This window comes from Nannobrachium achirus, assembly GCF_963921795.1.
Source record: "Nannobrachium achirus genome assembly, chromosome: 15".
NCBI classification, from domain to species: Eukaryota; Metazoa; Chordata; class Actinopteri; order Myctophiformes; family Myctophidae; genus Nannobrachium; species Nannobrachium achirus.
In genome coordinates this window covers 43,379,384-43,397,201 of record NC_137822.1, presented here as the reverse complement: position 1 = coordinate 43,397,201, position 17,818 = coordinate 43,379,384, and the positions used below count along the sequence as shown (strand labels likewise).

The following is a 17,818-nucleotide window of genomic DNA, read 5'->3' as shown; positions in this document are numbered from 1 at the left end:
CACTTGCTGTGTCCAACCGGGGAAACTCCCCCTGTCAGGTGAGAAGAAGCGGCCTGCAAAAACCAAAGAGACCCCCCCCCCCCCCCCCCCCCCCCTCAAAGCCAGGGTCATACAGGTTTGGGGCCCAGAACCAGCAGGTAGGAACCAGTTAAACAGTACCAGAAGGACTTCAGAGTAAAGGCCCAACAGCGCTGGAATGGCCTGAGACCCCAGACCATCAGGGAGTTTTACTGTCTGAGACACAGTGTTACACTGGATGTGCAGAGAATGTTAGAGGGGGCAGACCTCCAAGCTCACAGCGTGTCGCGCTGCATTAATTGCGCTTGGAGGTCAGCTATTTCAATGCTTAGCATAATCAAGTGAATACTGGAGTTGTGGCGTTAACGGCATGGATTTCTACAGAGAGGGCAATTCTTTCAACATAAGATGCTGCATTCAAGTTCGGGAGGGTTTGGACAAGGCAATTCTCTTGAATGCTACCTTCACGTATGGTATGGAAAGAGGGGCATTTGCATTTCTTTCACCATGGCAAAAACTGCATTCATGGTCCGGAGAGGGTTTTACTGATGGATAAAATGGCAGGGGCAGGGTGTGCACACATAGACATCATCAATGTGTGCCATCAGACATCAGGCATGTGCACGTGCCTGGATACATGCAGGATTAGACATACTGCAAGGTGTGTCTGTCTGTCTGTCTGTCTGTCTGTCTGTCTGTCTGTCTGTGTGTGTGTCCCTGGCCCCCTCTCTCTAAGTTGTCTGGTAAATCTATCACAGGACCGTTTCAGAATCGATTCCTTCGAAAGTGAATTGAATTGAAATGTTGCAAGTGCTCTGATGTCACAGTATGCATGCTAAACAGATGTGTTACCATGTTGTCAGTTGTTTAAATTAAAAGTATTTTTAGGGTCAAACTCCTTTCCAAAAATAACATAACAATCTGAGTGGCAGTGAACTTGCAGGAAACTTGCAGCAGCAATGTTGCAAAACCCAAAGGAAAGGAAGCTCATTTAACCACACAAACAGAACAGGTTTTTCAGGTTTCAACATGTGTGTGCACTCGACTCTGAAATTATGCACCGCTTGGGTAAGCACACAGTGAAATCATAAGTGTTAATAATTATATAACTGTCTGATAGATGCTTCAAAATAAATAAATGATTGTCAATTTAACTCTGAGTTTACACATGGATGTTAAGGTAAAGTACCAAAGTAAAAGTACTCAGAACAAGAAAGCAGATCTACAAGCTCACAGCGCAATGTGCATCACATTGCGATGCATTGTGAGCTTGTTGATCGGCTATTTTTGAATATCAAAAGTACAACAATTGAGCTAAATCTGGAGAAATAACCAGTTACCGAAGTTTTCAAATGATTGCAGTGGAGTAAAAAGTGCATTATTTGCCTCCAACATGTAGTGGAGTTAAAGTTAATGGTACAAAAAAAACTGATACACTCAAGTAAGAAAAACCCTCAACATTGTACTAAGTAGTAGCATCAGTACTTGAGTAAAAATACTTTTCCTTTACTTTCCTCCATGACCACACCCCTGTGCTGCAGCCTCCTAGTATAAAAGCGTTGGGACGTGTGTGAACAACCCCCTCAGTCTCCATTCTCTCCGCTCTGCTCTGGCAGGAGGAACAGGCTGCTTTCTGCCTTCTCAAGACACGGACAAGAAGCTCTGCAGAGACCATGGCACCCGCAGGATCCAAGAGGGTGAGCCAAGTTTACATGCTTGTCTGCATGCATTTAAAACAAACTATCACTGACAGCGCCTCTGTGATGATGATTGTAGATAGATAGATAGATAGATAGATAGATAGATAGATAGATAGATAGATAGATAGATAAGATACCAGAGAGAGAGAGAGAGAGAGAGAGATAGGGGCTCAGGGGTAGAGCGGCCCGGAAGGGAACTGCGAGGTTCCCAGTTCGATCCCGGGCTCCCCGAGAGTTTGTGTCAAAGGGTTCTTGAGCAAGACTCTGAACCCCTAGTTGCTCCCGGTGAGCAGGTTGGTGCCTTGGATGGTTTCCTCCGCCATCGGTGTATGAATAAAAAAGCGCTATATAAATGCACCATTTACCATTTATAGATAGAGAGAGAGAGAGAGCATGTAAGTCACAAATATGCAAATATATGCAGGGTCATTTGAATGACTTTCTGTCTGCACGCTCAAAGCTCATGCTGTGAGAAGCAAGTTGAACTGCATTGCAAAAGAGTAGAAAATATACACGTAGAAGGATTTCTGCAGCTTCCCAAGGGAGTGTCCAAAAAAGAACAGATCTTACAAGTTCACTTCAACTCGGGGGGTGGGGGGGTCAGATGGGGGTCTGTGGCCCTACATATTTGGGGGTATTTGACATGAAAAGCTTTGAGATGTGTTGTGTTAATAAAAAGTTACTTTGCTGAATGTGTTAAGCGTTCGGATGCAGGAGCAGTGGTGGGAAAAGTCCTCAAAATTTTTACTTATCAATACTGTTGATAAGTAAAAGTATCAATACTGCCATGTATAAATACTCTGTTACAAGTAAAAGTTTGGAATTAAAAAATCACATGAGTAAAAGTACAAAAGTATTGGCATCAAAAAGTACCAAAAGCAGAAAGTAGTCATTATGCAGACTTTCCCATTTCACAAAGTTTTCAAATTTATAAAATCTAAAAAGCCCTTTTGAAAATAGCAGATCTACAGGCTCACAATGCATTGCAACGCATTATGAGCTTGTAGATGTATAGGGTTGTGTACACATACTGTAAATGTATAGGGTTGTGTACACATACTGTAAATGTATAGGGTTGTGTTGTACACATACTGTAAATGTAGTGGAGTAAAAGTGCAATATTTGCCCCTGAGATGTAGGAGTAGAAGTAAAAGTATTGGAAATTGGTAATACTCAAGTAAAGTACAAATACCTCAACATTGTACTCAAGTTCATCTATTACTTTCCACCAGTGGTAGTTTCCCACCACCGCAGACATAGTCTGGGGGTTCAAATCCCCCCGGCTTTGTGGGGCGTCTACTGCTACTCTACAGCAACACAATGGGCTGTGGTTGGTTGGGGGAGGGAAGCCATCCCGTCTCGAGCAGGGAGCAGGGTGATGTTTGTCACTGCATGTATTCCCTAAACTCGCATCACCAGACCTTCCACCTTGGAGGAAAGCCTGCTATTCGTATTTAACCCATTTAGGGCTAGAATTATTGAATGCTTAACCAGTGAAATATAAAAAATAGCAGATATACAAGCTCACAGCGCTGCACGAGTGCCGTGCTGCGAGCTTGTAGATCTGCTAATTTTGAAAAAGTCGTGAAAATGTGTGCAAATCTTTGAATATATGTATTTTCAAAGCGAACGTTTGTAACTCAAATTTTGCTTCTGGGTGGTCCCTGGAAGGAAATATTTTGAGATGCGGCTCCGTGGGCAAATACATATCATTTTGGGGGTCCTTCACATGAAAAAGTTTGAGAACCACTGACATAGTAGTCTCTCAAGAATGCAAAAAGAGTCTGTGCAAAGATGCACAGACCTGGTTGGTTGTTTAAGTTGGACAAAATCGGGCCAAAATCAAGCCATATTTTCCCAAATATGGAGATGACTGACATCTGACATCATAGATGTCTGACTCTGACGCCATAGACCACATGTGACAGCTGTCTATGGAGCGTGACATGAGGCGTGACTCACACACACATGCACGGACAGGAGCTGCAGGTTCATAATAAATTCAATTCATTGTTTTAACATATTCTTGTATTTATCCAGAATGTTCTGGAGCGGTTGGACGCAGGCGAGATCGTCATCGGGGACGGAGGCTTCGTCTTTGCTCTGGAGAAGAGAGGCTACGTGAAGGCAGGACCCTGGACCCCTGAGGCCGCTGCAGAGTACCCTGAGGCTGGTGAGTGTTGTTATACCCTATACCCTAATATACCCTAATATACCCTAACCCTAACCCTGAGGATGGTGAGTGTTGGTATACCCTATACCCTAATATACCCTAATATACCCTATACCCTAATATACCCTAATATACCCTAACCCTGAAGCTGGTTAGTGTTGTTATACCCTAACCCTGAAGCTCCAACATCTGGCTTTGTCCGCTTGCGGGGCGCGAAGCTTGGCCTACATCTGGCCTACATCTTTGCACAAAGCGCTCAAAGTTAGCTGTACGCCCAGGGTCACATTCGCCAAGCTTCACAGGACGCTTAATGAAATTAACTCTAAATGTCACCGCTCACATCACACTAGGTGTGATTTCTTTGAATGGAATCCCCATCACTGGTAGTGTTGGTTGGCATGTTTCTGAACTGTCCACAGCCCACCAATGAGACACAGAGTGAGTGGACAGGTTTCTGAAATGTCCACGGCCCTCCTCTGAGACACAGAGTAAGTGGACAAAAATGCTGTCTTCTTATTCTGAGCATTAGTGAGGACCACTTTTACCAAGATATGCTGAACATGAGCGTAGTGACAATGGATACATTCTATCTGAGTTACATTTAAATGTGCACACTGCAAACCTGTAAAACCTTCTCCTGCAGCAATGCATGAGCATTTAACATGAACTGTTAAAACCCATTTAGAACGGGTACACATTATTGTGTATCATTATTTTATGCTTTAACTATTGAAAAATAGCAGATATACAAGCTCACAGCGCGGCACCGAGTGCCGCGCTGCGAGCTTGTAGATCTGCTATTTTTGACAAATCGTGAAAATTAGAATTTTGACCCGATTCTATACGTGTCTTTTGAATCCTTCTAAGATTTTTTGAAAAACCTATGTTTCTTCTATGTCAGCAATCTGGCCAGCCATCGTCAAAGAAAAGGTCCTTTTCACTTAACTGGAGCTCAGTTAGTAGTCTGATAGACTACTATATCAGTGGTTCTCAAACCTTTTCATGTGAAGGACCCCCAAAATGAAATGTATTTGGCCACGGACCCCCATCTCAAAATATCTAGTTCCAGGGACCCCCCAGAAGCAAACTTTGAGTTACAAACGTTCGCTTTGAAAATACATAAAGTGTACTCAAAGATGTGCATGCATTTTCACGACTTTTTCAAAAATAGCAGATCTACAAGCTCGCAGCGCGACACTCGGTGCCGCGCTGTGAGCTTGTATATCTGCTATTTTTCACTGGTTAAAGCATTCAATCATTCTAGGCCTAAATGTCTGCTTGTTTCAGTTCGTCAGCTGCACCGTGAGTTCCTGCGGGCCGGAGCCAACGTCATGCAGACGTTCACCTTCTACGCCAGCGATGACAAGCTGGAGAACAGAGGCAACGCTCCACGATTCACCGTGAGTAGAGAGAGGGGTCAGGGGTCATTCAGGGTTCACCTGAATGACCATAACAGGTCTGTAAATCTGTGAGGGTTGAGGTTCACATGGAACCAAATGGACCCGTAAAGGTCCATTTGGTTCCACTGCAAATAAAACATTTGAGAACCACTAGTACTGTAGTTGCACTCCTAATATACCATAGTTTCGTAGGCTAAATGGCTAAATAAGTGTCAGAAACAAATTCTGAAGAAATCCTGGAGCATTAACATTCAGTAATGGGGTCTTATGATCAGAATAAGAACATTATAACAGTGTAAACAACATCTAAAAAAGAAACACAATAACACTTTCACTTTCAAAAGACGTTCAACACAATAACACTTTCACTTTCAAAAGACGTTCACCTTCTACGCCAGCGATGACAAGCTGGAGAACAGAGGCAACGCTCCACGATTCACCGTGAGTAGAGAGAGGGGTCAGGGGTCATTCAGGGTTCACCTGAATGACCATAACAGGTCTGTAAATCTGTGAGGGTTGAGGTTCACATGGAACCAAATGGACCCGTAAAGGTCCATTTGGTTCCACTGCAAATAAAACATTTGAGAACCACTAGTACTGTAGTTGCACTCCTAATATACCATAGTTTCGTAGGCTAAATGGCTAAATAAGTGTCAGAAACAAATTCTGAAGAAATCCTGGAGCATTAACATTCAGTAATGGGGTCTTATGATCAGAATAAGAACATTATAACAGTGTAAACAACATCTAAAAAAGAAACACAATAACACTTTCACTTTCAAAAGTTTTCAAAATAGCCGATCTACTAGCTTACAATGCGTCACAGCGTGATGCTTTGTCTGCAGTGGTGCATTGGTCTGATCATGCTTGCAGATGCTGTCCTGTATCTTTTCTAAGCAGTGTCACACCTTTCACGCGCACGGACATGCATCGATGCCAAACAACCCAAGTTCACCCCTCCACAACGTTTACAAACACTTTAGTGTCACAACAGGATGATTTAACGAAGGGACGAGCCTGGATGCATATCAATACACCAGTCTGACCTGTTAACTCTTGTAAAGTAGGTGTTAAGTGACGTGTGCGTGACGTCATTAAAACCGCATTCCAAAACACTGAATCAGCAATGCAACACTGGTTGTGAGCTTTGACAGTTGTAGGCTATTTTTGCTACTTTTACGTGCACAGACGTAGGCCCTACCATGAGAAACATTAATTTAAAATCAAAGCAGGAGAGGCGAGGTTTCTGCCCTGCAGCTACAAATGGTTATCTTCCACAGCTGTTGCGGGATGAATAGGGGGGGGGGATCTTATGTGGTGTGTGTGTGAGAGAGTGTGTGTGTGTGTGTGTGTGTGTGTGTGTGTGTGTGTGTGTGTGTGTGTGTGTGTGTGTGTGTGTGTGTGTGTGAGTGTGTGTGTGTGTGTGTGTGTGTGTGTGTGTGTGTGTGTGTGTGTGTGTGTGTGTGTGACCTTCGCGCATGCCATTCATTCAGCTCTCCCACTCTTGGCAACAGGAGAGCACATCCTCCTCCTAGCGTTTAGAACACATGTGTTGAACTCTCTGACCCACCCAGAGCGTCTCCTGCCAACACTTAGAAGAGTTAACCATGGCTGCAAGATTCCAGTGGTGGAAAAAGTACTAAATGTCTTTATTTAAAGGAGGACTTCACCACTTTTCAACCTATCTTCATATAATTGGTCCTCTGAACTGCCCACAGCCCTCCTATGAGACACTATGAGATTGTTTTTGTTGCATTTTATCATGATCATTAGTGAGGACCAATTATATGAAAAGCGGTGAAAAGTCGTAAAGTTAAGTAAAAGTATCAATACTGCAGTGTAGAAAAGTCACATTTTCAAAATGTACTGGAGTAAAAGTACAAAAGTATCAAAATATACTTAAAGCACCAAAGGTAAACATTGTGCAGAATGTTGCATTACTCAAAATGTATGAAACATCTTTTGAAAATAACCCATCTACAAGCACACAATGCTTCGCATCTTGACGCAATGTGATTGAAATCTGCTATTGTCAAATGGCCACAATGTATATAGGGCTGAAGTGGTTAGAGTGTTTTAATGATACAAATCTACAAAGTAACTAGAAATCCCATCCCATCCCATCCCATTTACTAATTGAAGCCGAGGCAGATGGGCCCTGAGTCGCATGGACAGGGTCTCACAGCACATGGTTGGTTCTACAGACTACAGACTCTAGGTCGTATTTTCATTCAGTAAAAGGTTATTTGGGAGTGTGCGTAGAGAGCATGCACCGATCGCGCACGCGGATCGGCACACTGCGACGATGTTTGCGCTAATTTTCGCTAACCCAAGTGAATGGGGAGATTGAGCCTATTACGTCCGTATATCAGAAACCCTGAGGCCTCTTCAGTATAATGATAGACATGTAGTTGGCGTTCTCTGGCGGTGTAGTAAAAATCAAACCTTGGTTCGAAGTGGAGCCGTGAAATTGAGCACTTCCAGATCTATGTTTTTGATTCTATGTGTTCCCCCCTGTGTGTGTGTGTGCGTGTGTGTGCCTGGCCTGAAAACAGCGCCCCTCCCTTAACATGTGTGGTCATAAAAGGTACTGTTCGAACTCAACGGGACAGTTCTCACTGGTGAGACAGGACACACATTGCCACTCAGAGGGAGACCATGGGCTCCGCCCACGGCTCCAAAAATCAATGCAGTCAAATCACTGTAAATATATTCCTTAAAGGAGTAGTTCACCCCCAAAATGACTTTTTTTCTATTGATTACTCATGCCATGGAGACTAGAGTTCAATAATATTTTTAGTTTTTTGTCGCATTCCTAAGACAAAAATGTGATAACAATAAATTTGCCCCCATTGATTCCGGATGGAGACCCGTTTCGAAACGGGTTCAAATTTACTCAAATCAATTTTTTGTCTTTGTGACAAAAAACAATTTTCTTTATTGAACTCTACTCTCCATGGCATGAGTAATCAATAGAAAAAAAGTCATTTTGGGGGAACTTCTCCTTTAAGTAACAGAATATTCCTTGCAGAATAAGGGCACAGTCATTTCTGGGGTGGCCTGGAATGTGTTAATGGCTGAAATCACACATGTTCCAGGGCATTATTAATTATTATTAATGGCTGAAATCACACATGTTCCAGGGCATTATTAATTATTATTAATGGCTGAAATCACACATGTTCCAGGGCATTATTAAGTATTATTAATGGCTGAAATCACACATGTTCCAGGGCAAGCAGATCAACGAGGCGGCGTGTGACCTGGCCAGGGAGGTGGCGGAGGAAGGGGACGGGCTGGTGGCCGGGGGCGTGTCCCAGACCCCCTCCTACCTGTCCTGTAAGAGCGAGGACGAGGTCAAGGCCATCTTCAAGAAGCAGCTGGACGTGTTCGTGCAGAAGAACGTCGACTTCTTGATCGCAGAGGTACAGTATTGTTATATACAGTACATATCGATGTTGTCTGGTGGACATCATCAGTGAAAATAGTCGAAAATAGCCCATCTACACATAGATGGGCTATTTTCACTACTTTTGAGCAACACTCTTGTATGATGAAGTAGGGCAGGGGTCTTCAACAGGGGGTCCGGTCCCCTAGGGGGTCCTCAGAGTTACTACAGGGGGTCCTCCAAATCTTCCAATCCAATTTTAATATTAAAAACTTGAACCCTAGTGTCCATATTCTGAGAAATGTAGCCAAAAAAATAGCAGATCTACAAGCTCACAACGCCTCGCGCTGCGAGGCGTTGTGAGCTTGTAGATCGGCTATTTTCGGCAAAGAGGTTTGGTGTAGAGGGGAAAAAGAGATGACTAAGTACAGAGTAAAATGTCAAGTTTATTAAGTAATGACAGCACAAGTGGTTAAATATCTGAAAACACAAATTGACATGAATCCAAAACACACTGATGATTGTGCTGTCAAACGATGAAACTATATGGAATCTATGAAAAGGTCGTGGGGGTCCCTGCTTCGCCTCTCTCTCAAACAAGGGGTCCTTAGCCTGAAAACGTTGAAGACCCTGAAGTAGGGCTTTCATTTAAAAAAGAAAAAAAATAAGGGAGAAAAAAAAAACATTTAAACTTGGAGATACAAGGTTTCTATACCTGACAAAGGCAATCTATCTATGACATAGATCAAATAACATCAACATAACAACAACATGGAGCAAAAGAACACTCGGGTGAATTGCCCAAATAAAGGCCTTTTATTTCTGAATCCACCAGAGTGCCTGGACCTGGATTTGTGTGCCTCTGTGGCACATTCTGTCCTCTTTTGCTCATTGTATTCCCTTTCATGAGCACCGGTGGTTTGAGGGATACCAGTATAGTGCCCCTGCTATCTTCTTTCTGAACATAGATTATATGTTGTTATTTCTATAGGGGAGATTATTTTTATAATGGCTTGGGGAAGGTCATTGATTCCCTAAACCCCATTCAGACGGAGGGTCATGTCATTTTATATCAGGGCATACAGTACATTTCCTCAAGGGACATCAAAGAGTCACTTGCCAAACGCTTTGATGGCATCCAGTGAGTCAATGAATGTTATATATAAAAAAAGAAAAAAAAGAAGAAAAAAAAAATTACTGTGGTTTGTGAGATTAACTCTGGACAATCAGACAGACAGATCTTCTTATGGACGGCTAGTCTCTTACGGAGCTAAATCTGTATTTATGTCGGCCTGTCTGGTTGTCTGTGCCCAAATATGGAGATGAGTGATGTCATAACTATGGCATCTGGTTTAGTGATGAATTTAACAGCAGTGTTACTCCCTCACTACATGTCGGGTTGTGAGTTCAAATCTCACTATCAACAAAGATATTCTGTATCTTTTTTGTCTATTCTTCATCTGCATATTCTCCTGAAAGTCATCACCTTTTTCTTCATCATCACCTCCCTCTTCTTCTTCTTCTTCTTCATCATCATCTCTTAACCATCTTCTATGCTTGGATGTGTGTGGGCTACAGTATGTCATAGTTTTCATTGTTGCTGTTGGTAGTCATGGCTGCCAGTTCCCACCTGATGTTATGTGGGAGTTCAGACTGCTCCAGACCATGCTGGATGACTGCTAGCTTGCATAACGTCTTCAGGCTGGGATTTAAGTCTAGGATGTACAGGTCATCAGAAGTGAGCGCGTATCCCTTTCGTCCTCCATGGATGATAATACGATCTCCCACCATGCGACAGCACATCCCATAAAGCACACAGGGGTGTTTCCCTTTGGTCTCAACCTGCTTCCAGGAAAAGGTCTCTGGACTGAATTTCCACAGTTCATTGAAGAACCTTCCGTTCCAGCAGCCACCAAATATGTACAGCTCTCCATTGTAGGCAAAGGCTGAATGGCTGAAACATCTTTCTAGAAGAAGCTGTGCAGAAGGCTTGCTCAGCCAGCAGTTGGTCTCTGTGTCAAACACTCTGATGCTCCCCGAGCCCCCAAATACAAACATCTTTGTCCCGATGACGTTGGCAGAGTGATTTGATGAAGCAGGTGGTGCAGTTCCTCTGGTGTTAATTACAGACCAGACCATCATGGTGGTGTCCAACTTATAGATGTCATTAGTATCTCCATTATTAGTGCATCCTCCATACACATACATGACCTTCTCCAGGACACAGGCTGAGTGGTGGCTCCTTGCTCCTGGAACAGTCCCAGAAATATTGGGTTTGAACCAGCTGTGGGTGTCGACATCAAAGGCATAAAGCACATTGCAGTAAGGATGTCTTCCTCCCCAGATGTAGGCAATCTGTTCTATCAGCACAGCCGAGTGGCCGTGGCGCCCGGAGGGAACCTCAATGGGACTTTGTCCTCTTCCATTTGTCACTGGGGGCAACTTCCTCCAACGCAAAGACACTGTGTTGAAGATGTGGACTCCAATCTGATCCCTGTTGTTCTCGTAGTTGTTGACTCCTCCAAATGAGTACAGCTTGTGTCCGACTACCACAGCAGCATGGTAGTAATCCTTATGTCCTCCTTTCAGATGTATCGTCCAGTGAATCATTTCAAACAGCAGCACCACCGCGAATCAGTGCAACACATTTACAGGAGAAGTTGTTAAATTTGAAATAGTTGGAATAAGTTCTTGAATTACATTTTTTTGTTAATTGGACATTCACTTTTAAAGGGCGGTTACATTGGCTGTGATGACAATGTTGTGATGTCATTGCGTGATGACATAATTATGTAGAGTATCTAATGACACCATCCACCCATCCACCCATCCATCCACCAAGGAAAAAATCCAGTTTCTATTCATATGCTTGCCCTTGGTAATACCATTTGAAACCAGTAAGACTCCCCAATTGGGATATAAGCGACTGTCAGGTCGGCAACCTCATGGTGGCGCTAGAAGAGGGGCATGTGAGAAATCAGTGGTGGAGGTTGTGGTTTGCCAGCCAAGGAGTGAGCGTGCAAGGTTTGTAATGGATAGGGGCACCGGTGCCAGAGATAAGAGTAGGGCCAAAAGTGTGACGAGACGTGACGGACAGACGAAGGGGCTGACTGACAGCCGGTGGAGCTTTTCATAGTAACTTGCGACCTTATGGATCCAATCACAACATCCACTTTCACTGTTTCATGAAGTTCAGAAAATGTGCTTGTTTTATGAGCCTTGTTTGATTGTTTTTACCTGGGGAACCTGGTGTGTGTGTGTGTGTGTGTGTGTGTGTGTGTGTGTGTGTGTGTGTGTGTGTGTGTGTGTGTGTGTGTGTGTGTGTGTGTGTGTGTGTGTGTGTGTGTGTGTGTGTGTGTGTGTGTGTGTGTGTGTGTGTGTGTGTGTGTGTGTGTGTGTGTGTGTGTGTGTGTGTGTGTGCGTGCGTGCGTGCGTGCGTGCGTGCGCAGTACTTTGAGCATGTGGAGGAGGCAGAATGGGCGGTGCAGGTCCTGAAGACCACAGGGAAGCCCGTTGCGGCCACGCTGTGCATCGGACCTCAGGGAGACCTGAACGGAGTGAGCCCTGGAGACTGTGCTGTCAGGCTGGTCCAAGCTGGTACATACATGCACACACACGCACACACGCACACACACACACACACACACACATGTACTGTATATGGAGATATGCTGTGAGAGCCCAAACATGCTTAGGCCTACTCAGTTATTCGTTATGTGAAAGTCCTATGACGTCTATGACATCTGACATCATACCCTTTTATGCCCATACATGGAGATCCCTGTCTGTTGAACCAGCCACACAGATATGGGCTGTCTTGGCCATCTGGCTTGGCCATATGGATTCTGTTAGTGTGGTATGTGGCTGATGTGGCCTCCATATACAGTATTGGCATTCCCATAAGAAGTCCTATTAGATATGGGCTTATAATATTGATGACATCAGGGAACTCCATTTATGGGCATAAAAGGGATTCTGTTAGTGTAACATCACAGTGACGTCAGAGCATGATGTCAGAGCGACAAACCCATTCTGTTCAGAGTGGTTCCCCTGACATCACAGTGACGTCAGAGCATGATGTCAGAGCGACACACCCATAGAACCAGAGGTGTCAGGCGTGACAGACAGAGTTACACACATACGGACAAGCTGTGACACGCTGTCGTATTGCGAACTACGGTCACAATAAGACCCAGTTACCAAATGTCAAGTCTCCAGGTTTTCTTCAGAATATGTATGACACTTATTTACTATGCACTAACTACACCAGGGTTCCCCAATTAGTTTTCCCCAGGGGCCGAATTATGTCTAGGGTACCAAGCCTAGGGCCACAACATTGCAGGGGGCGACGGTGGCGTTCCCACTACTCCATGCAGCGACAGTTGTCGTCGTTGTCGGGTGTCCAAAACCGTTCGTTTTCAATTTATCATTTAGAAAATGATTTAAACTAGTGAAAACTGCCGATCTACAAGCACACAACACCTCGCGGTCCGAGGCGTTGTGTGCTTGTAGATCTGCTGTTTTCACTACTTTTGTGCGACGGCCTTGTATGATTTGCGAAAGAACGTACACATTTGGAGATACGAGATTTCCACCCGACAACGACGATATACTAGTGTTGTTGCTGCTCTTATACCACCATTATTACTGGGGTTGGTGTGGGCCAGACAGTAGCCCCCCGCGGGCCGCAAATGCCACGCGGGCCGCCTATTGGGGAACCCTGCACTACACTGTGGCACATCAGGAGTCCAACTACTAGTGGTTCTCAAATGTTTAATTTGCAAGGAACCCCATAACTCTGAGAGTGTACAAATGGAACCAAATGGGCTAACTCTTTATGTGTTTCTGGTAATATCCACTCATTTTGTGTGTCTGTGGCAAAAATGGCATTTTGACAAAACTGTCCACAACAGCGACGGCCCCTGACACACGCACAGTGATTATTCTCACAATAAAGAACTATTTATCACTTATTTTAACATATATAATATCCAATCACCTTTAAAGATTGTTTCAACTTGTGGTGACCTTCAGCTTTTGATCAACCCTCTCAATAAACAGAAAATGTTCAGTTGGAAATACCAGTGGTTCTCCTCAAATGGGGGGATGGGGACCCCTAGGGGTGCACAGAGGTACTACCGGGGGTTAGGCCTACTTGAGATAGTGGAGAAACTGGACTTAATACTGAAATGTTATGGTCACAGCATAAAACCCAAAAAAATAAATGCAACTATTTCACATGTCTTAATTGTAATGCTGTTGATGTCACATAATGTTATTTGTAATTTTATGTTATCTTAAAAATAATTAATTGGCATCAGTACAGGGTACAGGGGTACAGGGATAACACGCACACACCCACACACACACAGGTCTAAAAGTGAACGTATTTTTGGACGGCTAAGCTTAGATTAGATGTTGAAACAATTATTTTAATGGCTATATGTACTGCGAATCAACATCTAATCTAAGTGTAGCCGTCTAAAAAAGGTTCACTTTTAGACCAGTTACTCTATAACCCAGTTTTAGCCTAGCCGTTTAGATGTAGTTTAGCAAACATATCTACAACATTTCCACTACCTTCGCGTGACAAACCTTTACGTATGCAGGCACTTTGTGCATGTACGTACCTCCACATTTTAGGGCGTCGGTCAGACTTCTCACACATCCCTCTCTCTGTCTCCCGGTGTGCAGGTGCCCAGATCGTGGGGGTGAACTGCCACTTTGACCCCATGACGTGCGTGCAGACGGTGAAGCTGATGAAGGAAGGGGTGGAGAAGGCTGGACTGAAGGCCCACTACATGATCCAACCGCTGGCCTACCACACCCCCGACTGCAACTGCCAGGGCTTCATCGACCTGCCCGAGTTCCCCTTCTGTACGTACAGTAGTACAACAGGGCTGGGAAACTGTGATGATGGAGAGGGCCACTATATTTCCACACTCACTCTAGAGGGCCACTATATTTACACACTCACTCCAGAGGGCCACTATATTTCCACACTCACTCTAGAGGGCCACTATATTTACACACTCACTCCAGAGGGCCACTATATTTCCACATTCACTCTAGAGGGCCACTATATTTACACACTCACTCTAGAGGACCACTATATTTACACACTCACTCTAGAGGGCCACTATATTTACACATTCACTCTAGAGGGCCACTATATTTCCACACTCACTCTAGAGGGCCACTATATTTCACACTCACTCTAGAGGGCCACTATATTTACACACTAACTCTAGAGGGCCACTATATTTCCACACTCACTCTAGAGGGCCACTATATTTACACACTCACTCTAGAGGGCCACTATATTTACACACTAACTCCAGAGGACCACTATATTTACACACTAACTCCAGAGGACCACTATATTTCCACACTAACTCCAGAGGGCCACTATATTTCCACACTCACTCGAGAGGGCCACTATATTTCACACTCACTCTAGAGGGCCACAATATTTCCACACTCACTCTAGAGGGCCACTATATTTCACACTCACTCTAGAGGGCCACTATATTTACACACTCACTCCAGAGGGCCACTATATTTCCACACTCACTCCAGAGGACCACTATATTTCCACACTCACTCCAGAGGGCCACTATATTTCCACACTCACTCCAGAGGACCACTTTATTTCCACACTCACTCCAGAGGGCCACTATATTTCCACACTCACTCCAGAGGGCCACTATATTTCCACACTCACTCCAGAGGACCACTATATTTCCACACTCACTCCAGAGGGCCACTATATTTACACACTCACTCCAGAGGGCCACTATATTTCCACACTCACTCCAGAGGACCACTTTATTTCCACACTCACTCCAGAGGGCCACTATATTTCCACACTCACTCCAGAGGGCCACTATATTTCCACACTCACTCCAGAGGACCACTATATTTCCACACTCACTCCAGAGGGCCACTATATTTACACATTCTTCGTCATTCTATGACACACAAAAGTAACAAAAATAGCCGATCTACAAGCTGAAAATGTGTTGCACTTCGATGCGTTTTCAGCTTGTAGATCGTCTATTTTTGAATTGGAATCCTGAATAATTCTTCACTAATTTTGAATTGGAATCCTGAAAAGTAAAATTAGATTTAATTTCAAAGGCATTTAGTTATACTCATACTTACTGTATACTATCCTTAGCAAGTACAAATACATTGGAAATAAAAAAGACGATAACATTTTAATACTAGACATTACACTATTGATATAGACTGAAGTATTTAAAGCGACAAAATCAACTGCACATTTACTCGACTAAAAACAATATTTAGTCGACTAAAACTTGACTAAAACGAAAACCTTTCAGATGACTGAAATAAGACTAAAACTAAATCTCATTCAAAAGACCAACGACTTAAAACTAAAACACATTTTTGGTCCTGTGTCTTCCTCTCTTACAGCTCTGGAGCCCAGGATCCTGACCAGGTGGGACATGCACAGGTACGCGCGCGAGGCCTACGCGGCGGGGATCCGCTACATCGGCGGCTGCTGTGGCTTCGAGCCCTACCACATCCGCGCCGTGGCCGAGGAGCTGGCGCCCGAGAGGGGCTTCCTCCCCGCCGCCTCCGAGAAGCACGGGGACTGGGGAGCCGGCCTGGAGATGCACACCAAGCCATGGGTTAGAGCCAGGTAAAAGATTTTTATTTTGCAATGGTGACGAAGAAGGGATATATTAAGGAGAGAGACTGGGTGGAGAGTGGCGTCTGAAGAGGTGAGTCTTCAGACTGTGGAGTGGGACTGCAGTTTTGACTGCAGTAGAGAGTTCTAGAGAGAGTTCTAGAGTAGAGTGCGTTGTCCAGGGTGTTTAAGGGAAGGGAGAAGAGTCTGGGATGTGTGGAGCGTTGTCCGGGGTGTTTTAGGGAAGGGAGAAGAGTCTAGGACGTGTGGAGCGTTGTCCATGATGTTTTAGACACGTAGAGCATTGCCCAGGGTATTTTAGCAAAGGGAGAGCAGTCTGGGACGTGTGGAGTGTTGTCAAGGGTGTTTTAGGAAAGGGAGAAGAGTCAAGGATTTGTGGATCGTTGTCCGAGCTTGTAATGTCTTACAGATGTTACATCACATTCACAATCAATCCCTCCATGTTGCCCTTGTGTGCAGGGCCCGTCGTGACTACTGGGAGAAGCTGAAGCCGGCGTCGGGACGTCCCCTGTGTCCCTCCATGGCCACCCCCGACGGCTGGGGCGTCACCAAGGGTCACGACTACCTGATGCAGCAGAAGGAGGCCACCACCCAGGACCAGCTGAAGCCCCTCTTCCAGAAGGCCAAGGGCGGCCAATGAGCACTTCTCCTGGGTGTGGGGGGGGACCCTGATGGCTGGGAGTAGTAAGGTTTAGACCCGTGGAATAAAATCGGCGTTGTCGGGCTTGTATGTCCAAAACCTTACTTTTTTGGGTTATTTTTAAAACGACTTAAACGAGTGAAAATAGCCGATCTACGACGCGAGGCGTTGTGTGCTTGTAGATCGGCTATTTTCACTAGTTTTGTTGACAGTCTTGTATGATGAAGGAGGGCTTTACTTTACGACAAAACGTACAAATGTGAAACTTGGAGATACGAGGTTTCTGCCCGACAGTGACTATATATGTAGTCAATCACATTGCTCACATGAAAAAAGAGCATGGAACCAATACAGCAGATACTGAATGGCTTATAGTTTCAAAATGAGTCACAACTGTTACAGAAAAAAGAAAAGATCTAAAGTGTCAAAGTAAAACTATAGAGTTTGTAACTGTAGCGAGGTGTAACTTTTCTTTTTGCTCAGGTTGTAACTTTTAAACCAAATGGAGGTAGAGCCTTTTTTTTTTAAATGAAACTTCAGTCGGGCAAGTGTTGGTTGGTGTGTATGTCCCTATGATGTTTGTATCAAATTAATATTTTAATATTTGGAGATTAGGTCAATAGGATGTCATTCACATCTGTTAACCACCCAAGCGTCACGATTCCATGGCGAACATTAGCGAATTACAGAAAATAGCCAGTCTATAAGCTCAAGTCGTAAGCTCGTAGATCGTCTATTTCCAGCAAAAAAGTAGAAGGCCTAGTTTAGACCCCTGGGGAAGAAACTATGTAGGGTTTAAGTGATTAATACAAACTGGTGAT

The 17,818-nt window shown here is 44.2% G+C and overlaps 1 protein-coding gene across 1 annotated transcript; it reads left to right on the top strand.

Moving 5' to 3' along the window:
* Window positions 1–1,612: 1,612 nt before the first annotated feature.
* On the top strand, window positions 1,613–17,235 carry LOC308299013 (betaine--homocysteine S-methyltransferase 1). Its single transcript, XM_080742732.1, has 8 exons — window positions 1,613–1,715; window positions 3,759–3,891; window positions 5,179–5,291; window positions 8,525–8,716; window positions 12,129–12,276; window positions 14,374–14,556; window positions 16,120–16,348; window positions 16,817–17,235. The coding sequence occupies exons 1-8, from the start codon at window positions 1,692–1,694 to the stop codon at window positions 16,995–16,997; spliced, it is 1,203 nt and encodes a 400-aa protein (XP_080598858.1). The 5' UTR covers window positions 1,613–1,691; the 3' UTR covers window positions 16,998–17,235.
* The last annotated feature ends 583 nt before the right edge of the window (window positions 17,236–17,818 follow it).